The sequence below is a fragment of the Molossus molossus genome, unplaced genomic scaffold, assembly GCF_014108415.1.
Source record: "Molossus molossus isolate mMolMol1 unplaced genomic scaffold, mMolMol1.p scaffold_m16_p_1, whole genome shotgun sequence".
Taxonomy (NCBI): domain Eukaryota; kingdom Metazoa; phylum Chordata; class Mammalia; order Chiroptera; family Molossidae; genus Molossus; species Molossus molossus.
This window is the reverse complement of record NW_023425344.1, coordinates 1554837-1574840: the sequence shown is the minus strand read 5'-3', so window position 1 is coordinate 1574840 and position 20004 is coordinate 1554837. Positions and strand designations below refer to the sequence as shown.

The 20004-nt window shown below is 53.4% G+C and overlaps 1 protein-coding gene across 1 annotated transcript in view; it reads right to left on the bottom strand.

The window, feature by feature from the left end:
• Positions 1-4556: 4556 nt before the first annotated feature.
• The window catches only part of FAM193A (family with sequence similarity 193 member A), a 109889-nt gene continuing 94441 nt past the window's right edge, over positions 4557-20004 (bottom strand). Inside the window, exons 19-23 of the mRNA XM_036247815.1 lie at positions 16784-16958; positions 16115-16333; positions 15635-15760; positions 7474-7555; positions 4557-5161 (exon numbers count right to left, since the gene is read on the bottom strand). Coding sequence (XP_036103708.1) covers positions 5068-5161; positions 7474-7555; positions 15635-15760; positions 16115-16333; positions 16784-16958 — 696 coding nt within the window. The 3' untranslated portion in view covers positions 4557-5067. The remainder of the gene's footprint in view (positions 5162-7473; positions 7556-15634; positions 15761-16114; positions 16334-16783; positions 16959-20004) is intronic.

Genomic DNA, 20004 nt, shown 5'->3' with positions numbered 1-20004 from the left:
GTGAGCTGACGCTGCTCTGAGCCATCGTTTTAGATCTGTCTCCTCGGGCAAGGGCCACAAAAGAAAAAGTACACCCCCGGCCGTGTGGCTCAGTGGCTGAGCATCGACCCATCACCAAGAAGTCCCAGTTCGATTCCCGGTCAGGACACACGCCCAGGTTGTGGGCCCGATCCCCAGTGGGGGGCATGCAGGAGGCGGCCAGTCGATGTTCTCTCTCATCGATGTTTCTCTCCCTCTCTCTCCCTTCCTCTCTCTCTCAAATTGATAAAGAAAAAAAATTAAAAAACATAAAAGATAAAAGGAACTTCATCAAACTAAAGTTTTTGCACAATGAAGGAAACCATCAACAAAACAAAAAATCCTAAAAATGGGAGAAACACTTCACCAATGATACCTCCAATGAGGGATTAATATCCAAAATGTATAAGCAACTCATACAACCTAACACCGAAAAACAATCCAGGGAAAAGTCAGCAGAGGACCTGAACAGACACTTCTCCACAGAGGACAGACAGATGCCGTCAGACATGTGAGAAGATGCTCAAGGTCACTGATCATCAGACGCAATCAAGCCACAGCGAGCTACCGCCTCACGCCTGCCAGAAGGGCCACCATGAAGAATCCACACAAGTGCTGGCGAGGACGGAGAAATGCGCCCTCGTGCGCGGCGGGCGGGAACGCAGGCTGGTGCTGCCACCGTGTCGCTTCCTCAGAAAGTGTGAAATAGGAACTGACGGTGACCCACGGTTCCACGTCTGGGTGTTTCTCTGAAGAAAACAAACACACCAATCAGAAGGATGTGCACCCCCGCGAGCACTGCAGCGCTATGTACATAAGCCAGATGTGGACAGACCTCAGCGTCCGCCAGCAGACAACGGGCATGTGGGAATGCCCACAGTGGAGTCTCACTCAGCCATAAGGAATGAAATGTTACCATTTCCAACAGCGTGGACGGACCTGGAGGGTACTAAGTGAAATCGAATGAACAAATAAACTGAAGAACAAAATAAAACCACAGGCAGAGCACAGACTAATGGTTGCCGAGGGGAGAGCGTTAGGGGAGGGAAATAAAAAGAACACATTAAAAAATAAGACTCGCTGCAAAGAAACAGGGACCTCCCCCGGGCCTCCTCACAGCACGGCCTGTCAGGGCGCTGCCTGTCCACATGCTGAGCCAGCCTCACAGCACGGCCTGTCAGGGCGCTGCCTGTCCACATGCTGAGCCAGCCTCACAGCACGGCCTGTCAGGGCGCTGCCTGTGCACATGCTGAGCCAGCCTCTGAATCAGAACCTCAGCGAGCCGGCTGCCGCTGCAAGCCGGAACAGAACCGGAACAGAACCAGCGCAGCCTGCGGGCAGGAGGCGGGCGCTCAGCTCACCTGCTCCCCCTCCCCCCGCACACTCAGCTCCAGCTGCCTCTGCTCGGAGCGGGAACCTCCTCTACGTAGGTCCTCGGGCCTGGCCAGCCGGCTCCGTTGGTTGGAGGTCATCCTCTTCACCGAAAGGTTTCAGGTCCGATTTCCCAGTCAGGGCACATACCTGGGTTGCGGGTTCGATCCTGGGTCAGAGCACGCAGGAAGCAAACCAACTGATGTTTCATCTCACACCGATGAAACAGTAAGACACAAAGCAATAAAACACATCCCGGGGTGAAGATTTAAAAAAAGTTACGGAAAATGCCTCAACTCCATGGCTGTGCCTGGCAGGACAGCTCGCGCAGCACTGGCCCCGCAGGGGCGTCATGCCCTGTGGGCGTCATGAGCACGGCCTGTCGGCTCGCCCTGCAGCAGCACAGTCCAGAAAACACCCTGGGCGCTGCCAGGTGTTCCCAGCTAAGTGCTCAGCAGGGCACACCTGCAGCTCTACTTGTCTGACGTGTCAGCTCAGACAGTGGTGCCTGGGGGTGTCGCGACGAAGACCCCAACTCGTCACTGTACTTCAACCCTGTCGTTCTGTGGGATGACTGGGAGCTGTTGTGTTCAAAACCGTGACGTGGTGTATGAACTGTGGGGTACGTTCTTTCTCCTTTTAAAAACCACAGGAATGAAATCAGCTTGGCCAGCGTGGCTCAGTGGATTGAGCATCGCCCCGTGGACTGAGAGGGCCCAGTTCGATTCCTGGTCAGGGCACATGCCCGGGCTCGGGCTCCATGCCCAGTAGGGGGCGTGCAGGAGGCAGCTGGTGGATGCTTCTCTCTCACTCTCCTAGAAAATCAGTTTCTCTCTCTCTTCCCTAAAAAAAAAAAAACCCCAAAAAACTACAGTAATGAAATCAAGAAGTACTAACCCTCCCTTTCTGGTACCATAACACTCATTTCGAATATCTAATTTTAATGTTGAGTGCGTAGGCAAAGCTCAGTAAGACATTTGTACCGTCCAAGTTTCTCCTCCAGACCGCAGGCCGACGCTCTAACCTCTGAGCCAAACTGGCCAGGGCTACCGTCCAAGTTTCTTTCCAGCTGCTGCCTCCCCTCCCCTCCCCACAGGCAGGACACTCGCGTGCCCTGTGGGAGGCCCCCAGAGAGGGACCTCACCAGACCCAAGGGCACTGGAGCTGGACCCCGCACAGGCACACCTTGGGCCTTAGTTTCCCCATCTGTAAATGCCACAAGGGGTGAGGCCTGCCCGAGCACCCCAGCCTCGGGCGGGCTGAGCCCAGGAGTCGTCCCCCTCTTCTAGTCCTCTGGACCAAGTCCAGCCTCCTCTCTGTCCCTGACAGCCGGGACGGTGAAGTGACATCCCGCCCCCGTGAGGATCCGAAGGAGCATCAGGGTGGGTCTGGCAGGACAGGACCAGTGGTTTCCAGGACAGCGAACGGAAGTGTTCAGACACGAGCTGCCTGGGTGGCAGGTCGGAGCAGGGTGCGAAAGCTGGCAGGTGGGACCACTGCAGAAACTGGTGCTCAGTGCTGGGGCACATGGGGTCCCCCACCTCTCTCGGCTGCAACGGGACCTGCGGTTCCTCTCAGCAGCCAACTGGCCCCACAGGACAGGCGAGGTGGGGCCGGCCCCCAGCACAGCCTCCAGACTCCGCAGGGAGGTCGGGCAGGCAGCTTCCCGGGGGGCGCAGAGGCCCGGGCTGCCCAGTGGGCCCAGTGCCTGGCCAACCCTGGCCCTGCCCTCATCGTGACCCCTGCTTCAGCCAGAGGGGTGAGGCCCGCTTGGGCATGAGTACCAGGGGCTGTACTGGCCACTGCCCTTCTCGAGGGCACCTCTGGCCAGTCTTCCCTCGTGGCCCAGCCTGCCTCCCCTCTGCCGGGTCACCCCAGGAGCTGAGCTCCACCCAGAAACAACATGACAAGCTGCCTTGGGCCACTCTGGCTACCTCCCACCCCACCCCCTCCCTCGAGGTTCCCACCCTCATGCCTAGAAAACCAGCTTCCACGGGTTCTGGTCCAGATACCTCAGCAGAGCCCCAACGCCAGTCCCTGGCCTTCACCCAGTGGCCCTGCCCTGGCCGGTCTCCCTGCCCCGAGCCATTGGGCTGTCTGCAACCTTCCCCATCCTTGGCGCCAGTCCTGGGACTTGGACCCCTCTGTCTACACTCGACCCCCCACCGAGGACGGGCAGCACTGTCGTCCTTGTCCCCTCTCGTTCTCCTGCCTGCACCCCGGCTGGCAGGACGCCCTGGGGACCGGCCGTCAGAGCGCTTCCAGGGGTGGGCGACTCCCCTCCGTCTGCACACAGAAGCAGGGCCGGCAACTCCCCACCAGGCCCCGCCCCGCCCCGCGGCTGTGCGCAGGTTTCTAGGAGGCTGGGGGCACTGGGAGCCCTGGAGTGTTCCAGGAGCGGAAGCTGGGCTGCACCGGAGGCAGCTCCACGTGAGCTTCCGGAACTTGCCAGAGAGATCGCAAGGGAAAGGGACCAAGTTGGGACTCCTTTCTTCATTTTAAACACTACGCATGGTCTGGCCAGTGTGGCTCAGTGGTGGAGCCGACCTATGCACCAGGGGGTCGCCTGTTTGGTTCCCGGTCAGGGCACGTGCCCAGGTTGTGGGCCCGATCCCCAGTGAGGGGCGTGCAGGAGGCGGCCAGTTGATGTTCTCTCATCAGTGTTTCTTTCTCTCTCTCCCTCACTCCCTCTCTGGAATCAATAAAGGAAAAATAAAGAAAAAAACACTATTCATGTTCCTGATTTATACCCAACTTAGGATTTGTAATTTCTTACTGTTTTATTAGAGATCACAACCCCCAAAGCTGAATAGGTACCTGCCTCCACAGCTGTGTGTCGCCCCGGCCTGCAGACCCTGCTCCCTTGCTGTCTCCCTCCTGGGCGCCCCCGGGGCCGCCCCGCTGCTCTAGCACCTACCACTTCTGGTCGAGCTGTCCTGGGGCTCAGGCCCGGGAGAAACGAGGCACAGAGGACGGTGAGGGCACCAGGAGCCCTGAGCTGCCACCTGGGGTGGTGGCCTGGGCCCCCTTGAGGGGACAGCCACCCACATACCCCACCCCCGCCACACCCCATCACCCCAGCAGAAAGCAAGCAGACGAGGTCTCCTGCTGCTAATGTATTCCATCTTTCAAAAAGAAAGACATGATTTTAATATTACTTAACAATATGTTAAAAAGTAGCCAGGCAGGCCTCCGTGTTAATACAGTCGCACACTAACAGACTGGATGGTGAGTACTGGGCGGATTCTGTTTGAACGTGCTCACTCTGCAGGGTCCTACACAGCTGGCTACAAGTCGGGGCGGACAAGACGGCGCGACGTGCACACTCGACAGTCGGCTGTGGAGGTCGGAGCGCGCCTGCCCCGCCTGCCCATCTCGGTGGGAGCTGAGTGATGGTGTTGCCCGGGGGACAGACGACAGGACGGGGCGAGATGCAGAGGCGACGGAGCCACGTGGATGATGCAAACTCGTCTCGGGCCATGGCCCAGGCCTCCGAGGCCACGGTGGCGGGAGCTACTGTCCAACCCGATGGCAGAGCTACGATCAAAGGCTCACAGACTACACGCACACGAGCTAACAATGCGGCCGGGCAGCACGCCCAGGGTCTGGTCCCAGGTGCTGTGGCATGGGCACGGCCTGGACCTGGGTGAGCTCCCCGCCTCCCTCTACAGCGATTGTTCAGTGGGCAGCAAAGGTGGCTTTCTTCAAGCTAAAATTGGACCAGTTGATGGACAGTCTCTGTCGGGTCTGTCTGGCGGAATCCAAGCAGAATCTGGAAGACAAAAAGCCAAACAGTCACCCAAGCCGGTGTCCTGGGGCACAGTGCAGGGACCCTCCACACATGCCCTCTGGCTGCACCAGGTCCCCATCTTCAGGACAATGGCGGGTGCCCTGGACACTGTGTGTCATCCTTTCCAGCTTGCTCTGAAGGGAGCTGCTCAAGGGACATTTCTGATGGGCCTGTCTGGGAATGGGGAACCTCGGGGTGGCTGTGCTATACCAGGGAGCTGCAACGGCTCCACCTGTCCCTCCCCTCCCAGCCTCGGGGCCCAGGAAGGGCCAGTCTCTGCCCCCCAGCTCTGGATCACAAGCCGTGCGCTCAGCAGCACTTGGAAAAGACCACACAGTGCACCTGCTTCCCAGGAACAATGGACAATGTGTTAGATAAAGAAAAGGACATTGTCTTTCAAAAACCTACACTTTGGTCCTGGCTGGTTTGGTTCAGCAGTTAGAGCATCAGCCTGCGGTCCAGAGAGACCCAGGCTCGGTTCCCGCTAAGGGCATGTACCTCGGTTGCTGTTTGTCCCCGACCCTGGTTGGGTCGTGCAGGTGGCAACCACTCGATTTAAACTCCAAAGTTCTGCCCATAAACAAGAAATACTCCTATTCCATCACCTTCTCCCCAGAATCCAGGACAACCACTGTCTTAATAATTCAAGTAATTTACCTATAGATTCTTTTGTACTTTGCACAAATTTGTACCCGTCTGAGAATAATAACATTTCTTCCTTTTATTTCTTTTTTATGCCTTTACAAACAGAAGTTGTGATATGGGTATCCTTATCTTTTTTTTAATCTCAAGGGATCATTTTCTTTTATTTATTAAAATTTTTAAGATTTTTTAAAAGTTTTTTTTCTTTATTGATTTTTATAGAGAGAGAGGAAGAGAGAAGGAGAGAGAGAAACATCGATGAGAGAGAAAATTGATTGGCCGCCTCCTGCATGTCCCCCACTGGGGATCCAGCCCACAACCTGGGCATGTGCCCTGACTGGGAATCAAACCAGCAGCTTCCTGGTGAAGGGTCAACACCCAACCACTGAGCCACACTGGTCGGGCTTAGGGATAACTTTTAACGTTTCACTATTACATATGACATTTACATATGTTATTGATCAGTTATGTTAAGAATGTGTCCGTCACATCTTAGCTAGGTGTTGTTATTACGAACGGGTGTTTGGCTGTAGCAAATGCTGGCCTGCATGTAAGATAAAGTATCTGCACATCACATAAATTACATAACAGATGCACACAATGTCCTGAAACAGCCAGGCTGCTCCGTCTGTGCTGTGACGGAAGGCCGGGTGCTCCGGCAGGCAGGACCTGTGCTCAGTCCTCGCCCAGGGCGCGCCCCTCTGATTCTCGGCGGGGGGATGAGGGGGCACACACACACACTGGCTGCTGCCACCCACACAGCCCCAACTGGGGCTGGGGATCGAACCCTAGCTCAGGTACATGCCCTTGACCAGAATCAAACCCAAGACCCTTTGGTCTGAGGGCTGACACTAACTGCTGAGTGAAACTGGCCAGGGCAGAACATAGACTTTTTTGGTGTGTGTGTCTTTGTTTGTTAATCCTCACGGGAGGATACTTTTCCCTGAGATTTTCTAGAGAGTGAAAAGAGAGGAGAGGGGGAGAGATAGAGAAACATGGATGTGAGAGAGACACATGGACCGGTTGCCTCCTGAACATGCCCTGACTGTGGCAAGGATGAGCCTGCAACCCCAGCATGTGCCCTTGACCAGGAATCAGACCCAAGACCCTTTGGTACAAGGGTCAATGCTCTTAACTACCAAGTCACACTGGCCAGGGCAGAACAAGGAGTTTTAAAATAAAATTTTTGCCATAATTCACAGAGCAGATAAAATATTATTAAGCAGAGTACTAATAAAGTCTGATTAGGAAAACGAGCAAACACCTAAAATGTCACCTTTCTCCTTACAAGCCGCCTCAGCACACCTGTCATCAGTGTGTGAGAACACACTGGGCTCCTCCCCAGAGTCTGATTCAGCAGGTCCGGGAGGCACCCCAGTTCCCAGGTTATGCTGCGGGTCCAGGACCACTCTGAGGACCACTGCCATGAACCAGTCTCCGCACACACGGGGAGGGTGAAGGGAGCAAGTGAGAGCGAGTGACAAGGCCAGAGTGTGTGCTGCCGTGGGGCGGGAGGGGTGTGGCAGGCGCTCACAAGCAGAGCTGCTAAGTAGCGGGCTCTCTGGCTGACTGCAGAACTGCTGCCAGAGCCACGGAGGGTCCCTGTGGGAGCCACGGACCACCGTCTCCCGGACACTCATCCTGGCATTTACCTTTTGAAATATTCCACTTCCCTCTCCGTCTCATCCATATCCACACTGTCTAGGTCGATATCTTTAGGCAGAAAGACATCATCTGTGAAAGGAAAGGAAAGGAAAGAGGCAAGTCACATTATAGGAGCAGGCCATCTTAACAGCGCTCTAGAACTCTGTGGCACCAGATTCCCCAAGTGATCTGTCATCAACTGACAGGTCTCCATGATGGGAGAGGCCTGAGAAGATTCCTAAAACCCTGCTGCATGAGATCCCAGAGGCTGTTCCCAGTCCTTGCTGGAGGGAGGGAGGGGCAGGGCATGGCCGTCAACAGCAGCTGCTGGGAGGCAGCCCCGCAGGGAGGACAGAGCTCCAGGTGCCTGCAGTGAGAGGACAGGAGAGCCCAGGGTCCGGACATCAGTCTGCAGACAGACGGCTCTGCTGCGCTCAGTTACATGTTCAACACCCAGAGTTCTCACCAAGAAATTTCCAGGCTGCTCCAATCAGAAAGCAGGGCTCTATTCCACTCTGCCGTCCGACAGCCCTCTCTGGGCAGGGCAGGCCACAGGAGACTGACTCAGGACTGCCGTGTCTGTGCCTCGCGTGCCCAGGGCGCCTCAGCGCTCGGCGGGGCCGCTTGGGGCAAGGCTCCACTGCCCTGCAGGCTCAGCATGGGGCCAGCTGCTGGAATCTCTAGTGAATAAAAACCTCCTTCCCTCTTACCGCTGGGGCATCTCCATAGCAGCACAATCAAGACACGGTTTACCTGCAGAACGGCAGGCAATGCCTTCACACCTGTGAGCTCACAGAAATGTCACTGAAGAGCTTCCCCAAGGACTTGCACGGTGGCATGACCACGGCCACTCCAGCAGACAGTGCCCCTAACCTGGGTCTCCTCCTCTGCGTAGCACCTCCGCCCTCCCGTGTCCCTGTGGCTTCAACCACACCTGGATACCACACCACAGGACCTCCACCCCCATCTGGACCCCTTCCTGAGCTCCATCCACACAGCTGCCTCCTCTGTACATTCACCCTTCAAGTATGTGACCCCCAACAGGGCAAAACTGCACCCCTCTGGATCTGCTTCCAGCCTGACAATGACCTAGAAACACCCCCCCTTCCACCCTGCCAAGCAAGTTCTGGCAAGTTCTTCACCCCATCCCACTGCTTCGGTGCTGCCCCCCCCCCCCGCCCCCACCAGGCTCCTGGTCCAGGCTTCCACCCACGCCCAGCCTGCACGGCTTCCCCTTCAGGACACCTCGCACCACGCGTCTCTGTGGCCGATCCCTCCCCCCGGCCACCAAGACTGCTCAAGGGGGTCTCTCCTGGATGTCTGCCGACAGGCCCGACCAGGGAGCACTGGTGCTGGAGGGAGGCGAGGCGGCGCGAGTGTCTGTGGGTGCGAGAGCGCCCAGAAAGCAGTCTGCAGTGACTCCAGGCCGTCCCAGAGGACGGCTCCCACGGCAGAAGCACAGAGCGGGCAGGTCTGCAGAGCCTGCTGCATCAGAGTGGTCTTCAACATCCCTTTCTTTTCTAATTAGAACTAGTACCAGTGCTAAAACCTTGGTGTGAGAAGAAAATGAGACAACACTATAACTAGATTTAATGTCAGGAAACCACTTTTCAGAACAACAACACGATACTGACCAGAATGGAAAAAGGCACCACCAAGAACTTCATGCTCGGCCAGGTCTGTTCCTGGTTGAGGCCACAGGGAACTGCGCCCTTGGCCACAGCGCAGAGAATTCCGGGCCTGAGCCCTACCTGAGGACACGTGCCTGGGGCTCCACCCAACCAGAGGGTGGCGAGAGCCCCGCAGGGACTGACCTGTGGACCCGAGCGCGGGCGTGTTCTGACGAAGCAGAGGACAGAGAGAGGACAGGAGGACGAGGGGATCCCCTCACTGACTGTCTCCCCGCGGCAGGTGGCATCAGGGCGCACAGGAGCAGGCCGGGAGAGGCAAAGCCGGGAAACCAGGGTGGGCACTGCAGGGGAACGGCCCCACGAGGACAGAACACCAAACACCAACAATTTTTAGAAGTGAGAGAGCAAAGGAAACACATCACACAGAAAACAAAAACTGCAAATGTAGAACACAGAGAATTTATAAGACAATGTCCAGGTGAAGACCAAAGAATAATTCAGTGACTGCAATAGATGGCGATGGGCTCACCTCCCCTACAGAAAAGGTCTCAGACAGGCCTGTGCTGCGCACAGAGAAGGACCTACACCAAGGGCCTCCCAGAGCCCAGAAGTGCAAGGTGAGGACAAAGGCACCAGGCGCACCGAGACAGAGAGGGGCAGCAGCCGCCGTCTTAGGCAAAGTGGATCCAAGCCCAAAGCATGAAACACAATATAAGAAACATTCTTTTACACTGAAAGCCGCGATTCACTGAGCAGCTCCCAGTGGGAACGGCCGGACAGCGCCGGAACCGCCTGCACGAGCAGCGCGGCCAGAGGCGCGAGGGGCGGACCCTCACCAGTGACCGTGCGGGCAGGTCAGGAGGACGAGCAGGCACCGAAGACCTGGACCTGGGCAGGCTTCATTGTGACCTCACGGCTACACACGGGGCTTCAGACCACAGCAGAGAGGAAACACGTTAAGTGCACGCGGAGCGGTCCTTGGAGTTGGTCACAAGCAAAGTATCAGTAAGTTTCATGAAGCAGAAATATTACAAACAACACTCTAACCACAGTGTAAAAAATCCTAGAAATTATCAACATAAAAAAGCCACCTACTAAGCTACTGGGTGAGAGAGAAAAAAACCACATGGGGCCCAGCCGGTAGGCTTAGTGGTTGAGCATCGACCCTGCACCAAGAGGTCACCAGTTCGATCCCCGGTCAGGGCGCATGCCCAGGTTGTGGGCCCGATCCCCAGTGGGGGGCATGCAGGAGGCGGCCAATCGATGTTCTCTCTCATCGATGTTTCTCTCTGTCTCTTCCTCTCCTTTCCTCTCTTTCTAAAGTCAATAAAAAAACAAAAAACACACACATGGAAATTACTGAATTTCTTAAAAACACAAAACAGACACATTATCAGAGAATATTGTATACATTTAAAGAAATGATCAGAGGGAAACTCAAAGCATCTCAACACTGTCATTGGTAAGAACGGTGGAAGAAAAACAAAGGGACAAATTCCCAAATCAAAAAGTCAGAAAGTGAACAAAGCAAAATAAAAGAAAGCACAGGAAGAAAATAAAGATAAAAGCATAAATTAATGAGAAAGAAGAAAGACTAACAATAAACCTGATTAATAAATCAAGGGACTGGTTTTGTAAATATTAACAAAAGAGAAAATCTATTAATTAAATAAAACAGAATATGGAGATCACAAATTTACACAATAAAAAAAGACAAGAGAAAAAAGGAAATTTAAAAAAATATATGTACTTTCTAGACATCTATGTAAATAAATTGGAAAATCTAGCTAGCTGGATAATTTACTATAGAAACACAGTTTACCAAAATTAACCTCACTAGAGACAGAAATACTAAACAGACCAATTTCCATAGAGAAAAAGCAAATATTACCAAGGAACTACCCCCGAAAAATGCACGAGGCCCAGACGACTGCACAGATCCCAGTGCAGGTGAATTGTTCTAGAACACTGAACACTGAAAATGAAAGCAAACCGACTAATTCTTCATGAAGCATCACACAATGTGGGAAGAGGTAGGGTCACAGTGGTGAATACACGAAAGTTTTCTCTTGTATTACTTAATAATTATTGTGTTATTTTCCATATGAACAACTGTGAATCTACTTTTACCCCACCCTGTATAATGCCCAAAGCAAATGTAGACTGAAGCAAGAAAAAGTTACACGGTTATATTTCTTGAGAATATTAATGTGAAAATATTAAATAAATAGCATAGCAAACAGAATCCAAAACAAAAAGACTATAAAACTTTACAAGGTGCCCTGGCCAGTTTGGCTCAGCGGTTAGAGCGTCGGCCTGTGGTCCAGAGAGACCCAGGTTCGGTTCCCGCTAAGGGCACGTACCTCAGTTGCAGTTTGTCCCTGGCCCTGGTTGGTCGTGCGGGTGGCAGCCACTCGATGTGTCCCTTTCATGTCAATGTTTCTCTTTCTCTCTCTTTTCCTCTCTCTCCCTCCCACTCTACTTGAACAAAAAATGGAAAAATGTCCTCAGGTGAGGATAAAAAAAAACAAAAAAAAAACTTTACAAGGAATCCAAGGTTGGTTCAATATTAGAAAATCCAGTAATGTTATGTCTAAGAAGAAAAATCACATTTATGTTCACAGATGCTACAAAAGCTTTGAAAAATTTCACACCTGCTCCTGATAAAAATACCCAAGAGAAGAAAGAATCCCTGGATATTTTCTTAACATGGTGAAACAAATACACTGCATGCATCCTACAGCCAGAATGCTAATGCAGAGATACCAGACACTCCTATTAAAGACCAAGAATGATGCTCAGGACGAGACAAAGCACTCAGAGGGACACAAGCTGGAAGAGCAGAGGTCAGCTTTCCCTACGTGCAGGAATAGCACAGAGCACCTACAAAACCCTGCAGAACCGACAGCTTCCTATACAGATAACCAGGTAGAATAGTAGCCAGCAGAGCAGGTATAAGATTTTCTAGGAGCCACATTAAATAAGTGGAAGAGCCCTGGCCAGTTTGGGTCAACGGTTACAGCGTTGACCCACAGACCAATGAGTTGCGGGTTCGATACCGGTCAAGGGCATATACCTACCTGGCTGCGGTTCATCCCCAACCCTGGTTGGGTCATGCGGGAGGCAGCCAGTAGATGTGGCTCTATCACATCGATGTTTCTCTCTCTCTCCCTCTCCCTCCCTCCCACTCTATCTGATAATAAGTAGAAAAATATCCTCGGGTGAGGAAGAAAAAAAAAAATAGAAGGAGGTGTAATTAATTTTAGTAACATGTATTTTACTTAATATGTCCCAATGATTGTCTCAACATGTAATCAGTATAAAAAATTACATAAAGATATTTTACATTTTTTTTCCCTGCTAGATTTTCATAATCCAGTCAAACACACTGAAAACACTCAGAACGCTCAGCTGCTCAAGGGTGAGCAGGCCTCACGGGACTGATGGCAGCTGCCGCACTGCCAGCCAGGAGCGGCAAGAAGACACAGGTAGCGAACACTCCATTTAGGGTAGAAACAAGGAAGATTTGTACTTCAAAATAAGCCACAAAGACACCGGCTCTCCCTAAATTAATTTATAAACTTAAATCAATCCCAATAAAAATACCAACAAGCTTTCTTTACGGCACACTGATACTAAAGTTCACACGGACACACAAGCACGAAGAATAGCCAGGAAAACACCAACAATGAAGACGAAGCCTCTACACCAGCGGTTCTCACCCTTCCTGATGCCGCGACCCTTTAATACAGCTCCTCGTGTGGTGGTGACCCCTAACCACAAAATTATTTTCGTTGCTACTTCATAACTGTAATTGTGCTACTGTTATGTCTTAGGCGACCCCTGTGAAAGGGCCGTTCGACCCGCAAAGGGGTCGTGACCCACAGGTTGAGAACCGCTGCTCTGAAACTAAGGAACTCAGAGCCATTGTAGCAGAGGAATAAGCAGTGACAAAGAACAGGAAACTGTGTGCAGCGCAAAGATGCAGGTACCGTCAGCAAGGCAAGATGGACGTTTTTTTTCTTGGCTAATCCTCAACCGAGGATATTTCTTCCACTGATTTTTACAGAGAGTGGAGAGAGGGAGGGGACAGAGAGAAATCTGCAACACAGGTACGTGCCCTTGACCGGGAATTGAGCCCTTCTGTGCAAGGGCCGATGCTCTAACCACTGAGCACACCGGCCAGGGCAAGATGAACTTTTTGATAACTGGTGCGGGGACAACGGGCTAACCATTTGGAAAAGATAAAATTGGATCCACACCACACATGACACACAATAAATTCCACATGCTCCTGGAGTTAAAGGAAAGAACTGGAGCCACACCACTACTGGAGGAGACCTGGGCACAGGCCTCTTCAAGCTGAGTGTTAGGGGGAAGCTTTCTCACACCTACTTCAAATCCACAGGCAGGCCAGCAGGTGCGGCTCAGCTGGGTGAGTGTCGTCCTGTGCACTGAAAGGCTGCAGGTTTGATCCCTGGTCAGGGTACATGCCTAGGTTGTGGGTCCGATCTGCAGTCGGGGCACCTATAGGAGGCACCTGGCCGATGTTTCTCTCTCACATCCATGTTGTCTGCTCCCTTCCTCTCTTCAAGCAGGACCGCAGGTGAGCACTAAAGCCCAGAGGCAGTACGAGGGGGAGAGACTGCCACAGAAAAGTGGAGACAGCTCTGGCCGGTTTGGCTCAGCGGTTGGAGCGTCGGCCTGTGGTCTGGAGAGACCCGGGTTCGATTCCCGCTAAGGGCATGTACCTCGGTTGCAGTTTGTCTCCGGCCCTGGTTGGTCGTGCGGGTGGCAGCCACTCGATGTGTCCCTTTCACATCGATGTTTCTCTCTCTCTCTCTTCCTCTCTCTCCCTCCCACTGTACCTGAACAATAAATGTCCTCGGGTGAGGATTAAAAAAAAATATAGAAACAACCCTTAATTAGAGAAAAACACAAATGAAAACTACACTGTAGACAGATTTTGCCTAACAGACTGACTCAATTACCAAGCCTAATGTGAAACTAGGATGTGGGGGACACAATGGAGGGCTTGGAGCAGCTGGGGGGACCCTAAGAAAACACTGCCCGCACTACCTTCTGACCCAGCACAGCCTCGCCCAGAAAGTCGCGGAGGAAACCCGTGCACGCGTGCCCCACAGCACGGCTCGGATTCTAGGCGGTGGGAACACCCAGCTGCCTGTTCACGGGCCCATTTCCAGCGGAGTGTTGCACCCTGGAGAACCAGTGAGCCCACCTCGGTGAGCTGACACCCAGGGATTCCCAGAATATAGTAAGTGGACAGAAAAGCAAAGGGAAAAGGAACGTCTCTAGTATGCTAGCTTTTGTGTAAAAAGGGAAAGCAAAGAAGAAACCGTGTTACTACAGAAAGTGGGTGGGCGTGAGATGGGAAAATACAGGACGGGGAAGAGAAAGGACAAATGCACACAAACAGAATGAAAGCCTCTGCGTCCCCACGAGCAGCTGTCACTGCACTGCGGGCACCGAGACAACTGACCGCCCTGGGAAAGGGCTGATCCCAGCTCCTCGGGTCACTGTGTGCCATCCACTGCCTGGTCTCGCCGGGGAGGGAGGGCGCATCTGAAGGGACCAACGTGTATTCCAGCACTGAAGCCAGCAGCAGACACACGGGCAGACACACTGGGAACAACGGGGTCTGAGCAGGGAGCCGCAGATGTGAGTGGGAGGCGAGGAGCCCCACACCGGGGTGGGAGCGGAGTTTTCTCTACAGAAACGGGATATTCTCTCTCTCTCTCTCTCTCGCACACTCGCACACACACACACACACACACACACACCCAGGCTTGTGTTTCTAAGTGCCACCTCCACTAGAAAGGACGAGGGCTTCCTATAGAAATGGTTGACTCAGGGCTGGAATGGGGACACCACCACAGGAGCTGGGGACACCAAACGTGCAGAGAGTAGGCAAGTGCTCTGAGAACAAGGTCGAGGCGCCACGTCGAGGGGGCCAAGGATGGAATCTGGGCTGGTCAGGTCAACAAAGTGAACATAATCTATAGCAGAGAAACCATGATCCCACCCTCGAGCAGTCACACGAAGGAAGCACACACGGTGGGAAGGCCAGCTCCGCCTACAGAAAGCTCAGTGAGAAACGCAGAAAACATGGGAGTTGGCACCTGGGAGCAGCCATCTCGAGCAGGAACTGGCAGTGGTGCTATAACCGGAGGGTGAATGACAGGGGCTTCTCCCCACCCACACGTCGGCGTTGCTCTGACAGTGGATGGACCGGGCAGCCGCCACCTCAGCCAGGGTCTGTGCCGACACCAGCAGGTGTTGCGCCCTCCCGACGGCACTCGCAAACAAGGACCCACCACATGTTGTGCCCAAAATACACACTCTGAACCTGACTGTGAACAAATGCCACACAACCTAATAAAATCACTCTAAAACAAAGTGGGCTGTACTCTTTAGAAACCTCAAGGCCGTGAAAAACGGAGGAACTGACCCACTAAAGGAAGTTAAAGAGAGGTGAGGTGATCCTGGGCTGGATCACGTCAGGAGAAACAACACAAACCTTTTTCTCTCGACGACATGGAAGTGACAACTGCAGGGACAGGTGTACCACTAGGTGCCGATACTGTACCGTGTGACCTTCTCCATTCTGACGACTGTGTCATGGTTTTGTGAGAGTCTCCTTGTTCTGAGGAAACACACACTTAAGTATTTCAGGGCAAAAGGCCATCGAGTCGGGAACCACTCTCATTGGGTTCAGAAACATAATGAAGAGGGAGGGCATGGTAACGTGCTGATTTGGGGAACTGGAGTGTGCAGGATTCGCTGTACTCGCAGTTTTTTTTTTTTAGAAATCTAAAATTATTTCAAAATTAAAAAATATGACAATGGCCATTTGTTTGGTAAAAAGCCAAAAAAAGCCCAAAGCGGGGGCAGATCAGGCAGCACCGGGTCTGTGGGGGGACAGGCTGTGAGGGGAGGGAGCCCGTCCCATCTCCTCAGACAGCCTCGGACATGGGCCAGGCGCCCTGCTTGGACTCACCTAGCGAGCTGCTGGCTCTGTCTCCCTTCTTCTTCCTGCTCTTCTTGCTCTTGCCCCTGGGCTGAGGGGAGTCGGCGGGCCCCGGCTTGCTGCTCTGTGGGCGCTCACTGGGGCAGGCTGGCTCCGAGGGGCCTGGGCTCGCCTTCCCCTCCTTCACGTGGTTCAGCTGCTTCTTGTTGTTGTTGTTGCTGTTGGCTTTTCTCTCCTCCCTCTTCTGCTCTGCCAGGGAAGTGAGGTCAAGCACTTTAGCCTTTGGCTCAGTCTGGGGCCGGGGTCTGGGCTGGCCCTCTGAGGCTCTGGGGGGCTCTGCAGGCCTCCTGCCTGGCTCACTACCGGCCTTTCCGGCCTGTTTTGGCTTCTGCTTGCCTGTCCCCTCCTTGTGGTGATGCATTATGTCCAGGAGAAAGGACAGTGGCTCCTGCTGCTTCCTACTGACCCCCTCAGGGAGGAGGAGCTTGGCGTCCCTGGTGTCCCCAGGGTCCACTGAGTCCCTGTCTGCCCCCAGCCCGGGCTCTGTGTGGTCGATGTGCCTGGATGGGGAGTGTGATGAGGTTTCTGGTTCTTCAGTCTGCTCTAGGGAGCCATTGTGCATGTGCGCGGAATCAGGTACAGACTCTGCTGCTGCCGGCAAAGTCCCAGCAAGCATGTCCAACTTGGAACAGTCTTTACTCAGCCTCTCCTTCTTCTTCTTCTTCACAGCTCGGAGCTTCTGCAGCTCCTGCAGGCGCTGGAACTCCTCCGTGAGCCGCTCCTCCTCCTCCTGCTCCTGCCGCCTCTGCTCCTCGCGGACGTGCGCGTGCGCCCGGGCCCTGGCCTCCGCCTCGAGGCGCGCCTTCTCCTCCAGCTGCCAGGCAAGAGAAGCCAGTTTAAGACAACAGTAAATGTTCTAAAAATGAACACATATGAAAAAATAAAATTTTTTTTAAAAATCGTCACCCAAGGATATATTTTTGCCTTTATCTTCAGATAGAGCAGGAGGGAGAGAGAGGGAAAGAGAGAGAGAGGGAGAGAAACACCGATGTGAGAGAGACACATCGACTGGTTGCCACCCACACGACCCTAAAATGCAACTGAGGTACGTGCCCTTAGCGGGAACCGAACCCAGGACTCTCGAGTCTGCAGGTCGATGCGCTAACAGCTGAGCCAAACTGGCCAGGGCAGAAATAATAATTTAAAAAACTGAATCATATAATAAGAATATAAACCCTGAAAGAAGCTATAATAAGCCAAAGCTCTTATTAAAACACACCGACACCAAGTTATTTTACATATATACTTACTTCATTTGGGGGAGTTAAAAAATTCCTTCTAGTCACCAACCTAGTGCCAGGCACATCAAGCCAGGCCGAGGCGGCTGCCCCACCTGTGCCGCCCGGCCCCCAGCCCCATACACGGGGTGACAGCAACAGCGGGCGGATGGTGCACAGCGCAACCTTCCCAGGGGAAGGCTGAGGTGTTTCTGTGCATCGACAGGACATGCAAACAACGCGTACCTGAAAACACACACCCGCTCCCCACCGGCACATACACGTGCCCCGTCTGCTGTCACCAGTGTGACAAGAGCGAGGACCCTGCAACACTGCACACTGAGGCAGACAGAAAGCAAGGCTGCTTCTGCTGCACAACGTGGCCGGAAAGGAATTTTTATCCACGTGAAGGTTCCACTCCAGTAAGGACACCTTTCCCAGGAGCATGAATGAAACTGTTCCCACTGTTTAGAAAAAAGCAAGGAGGCCCTGGAGAGTGGGAGCCTCACGAACTCATCAGCCCAGGACTGTAAGACTCTGGTGAAAGAAATCTGCACAGGAGCTTGAAAGGACCTCCCAAGTTTAAATCACTTCCACAACATTTCAGGAGGCGTTCATTTTAAATGTAATTTAGCCCTGGCCAGTATGGCTCAGCAGTTTGGCCCGCGGACCGAAGAATCACAGGTTCGGTTCCTGGTCAAGGGCACGTACCCTGGTTGCAGGTACAGTCTCTGACCCAGATCAGGGTTGTGCAGGAGGCGGCCAGTCGATGTGTCTCTCTCACATTGGGGTTTCTGTTTCTCTCCCTCTTCCACCCTTTCTCCCTCCCACTCTATCTAAAAAAAATCAATGGAAAAATACCCTTGGGTGAGGATTTAAAAAATAAAAAAAGATACAATTTAGTTGTCTTTTTGAAAAAATTAAATATAAAATTATATTAAAAATTAGTAACAGCCCTGGCCAGTTTGGCTCAGCAGTCAGAGCACTGGCTTGTAGAGTGAAGGGTCTTGAGCTCAATTCTGGTCCAAGGCCATGCCTGGGTTGCAGGTTCAATCCCTAGCAACCAACTGATGTTTCTCTCTCTTGCGCTCTCTCTCCCTCTTCCCCTCCCTCCTTCCCTTCTAGTCTCTCTAAAAATTAATGGGAAAATATCCTCGGATGAGAATTAACAACAACAAAAAAAATCTAATGACAGGTTTTAAAAAATGAATTTCACAATCTCGGTAAAGTTACTGGAAGCCCTTGCTGCATCTGAAAACAGAAGCTGCCAGGAGGCGGCAGCAGCAGGCAGCTTGCGGAGCCCCAGGGCTGCAGCTCTGCAGGGGCTGCGGTATCGAGCTGGCAGGGTCTGTGGGGTGAACTTGCCACAGGGCAGAATCTATGGTGAACTCACAGCCCGCACGTGCTGCCTTCATTCCAGCTAGGAGTGAAACGCAGAGCCCACTCCGTATGATGGGGTGCTCGACAGAGAGCACACAGTGTGACTGGGTACGGAGGATGATGACAGTGAGCCTGAGGGGCTGTGGCATCAAGTCTGAATCTAGACCAGCTCGCAAGGACAGAGGCCAGGAGGCCAGGGTGGGAAGAGCCCCTCAGAAGCACTTGGACCAATCGAGAGGCTTCTAAGGGCTGCACAGGATGTCTCCAGAGCTCTGGGCCTCCCGGGGCCCCCAGATGCCGTGATACTCTGGATGGAGAACAACTACCTCGTTCTCCCCACTCCTGTGGGCTCTGCAGACCCAGGTCTCCTGCAAGGCAGAACAGGCTTTCCCCCAGTTCCTGGTCAGTCCTGATGGCCAGTCCAGACACGTGTCAGGACTGTACAAACAGAACAAGACAACTCTCCGAGGATCACAGATGCTAAGTGTGAGCCCCTACAGGCCCTGTGGGATGTCCTCTCCCATCATGCCTGACTGTGCAGGGACTGCACCTGCTCCCGAGGCGACCCTTCCTACGGTCAGAGCCCTTGCAAGCTTTCCAAGTTCCCTCCGTCAGCCCCGCTCTGCCTGCTGAGGTCTGGCTCTGGACCTGACGCCTTGAGGTGGCTGCACCCAGGAAGACATCGGGAACCGCTATGTCACAGGGCTCTGTGGGAACCCCTTTAAGAGAACTGGGAGGTGAGTCAAGAGTAGATGCTGTTCCCATCGCTCAGAGTTAATGTGAAAGAAAGAACAGTCTCTCAGTGACGAGCACACAGTCCCTGAGCACTCCACTCACTCATTGGACCACAGGTCAAGGTCAGTCACAGCCCACCACTGGGCAAACCTGCTTTTGTGACATCCCAGCCCTATGGTGAGGTGGGAAAACTACCCAGGGTTGCCCACAACGGCTGCCATCTCACTCTGCCACCTTCGGCATCCATGTCCCGTGCCGGCCCTCTTCCCCCTGGATGGTATGCCTGAGTGAGACGGAGTCGGGCCACCACTGTGCCAAGGGCCCTGTCCCAGCCTCCGATCAAAGTCACTTGTTCAGCCACCATCTCCAGAAGCCCACTGCCACCTCCCACTTCCTCACCCTCCCTGGGCACAGAGGCCAGCGCCAGGGCCTGAAGGCTTGCTCAGGGCCACGAACAAAGCTAAGACACAAATGGGGATGATGCGCCATGGAAACACCATGTGGGGCCTCTAACCTGCTCCCAGCTTG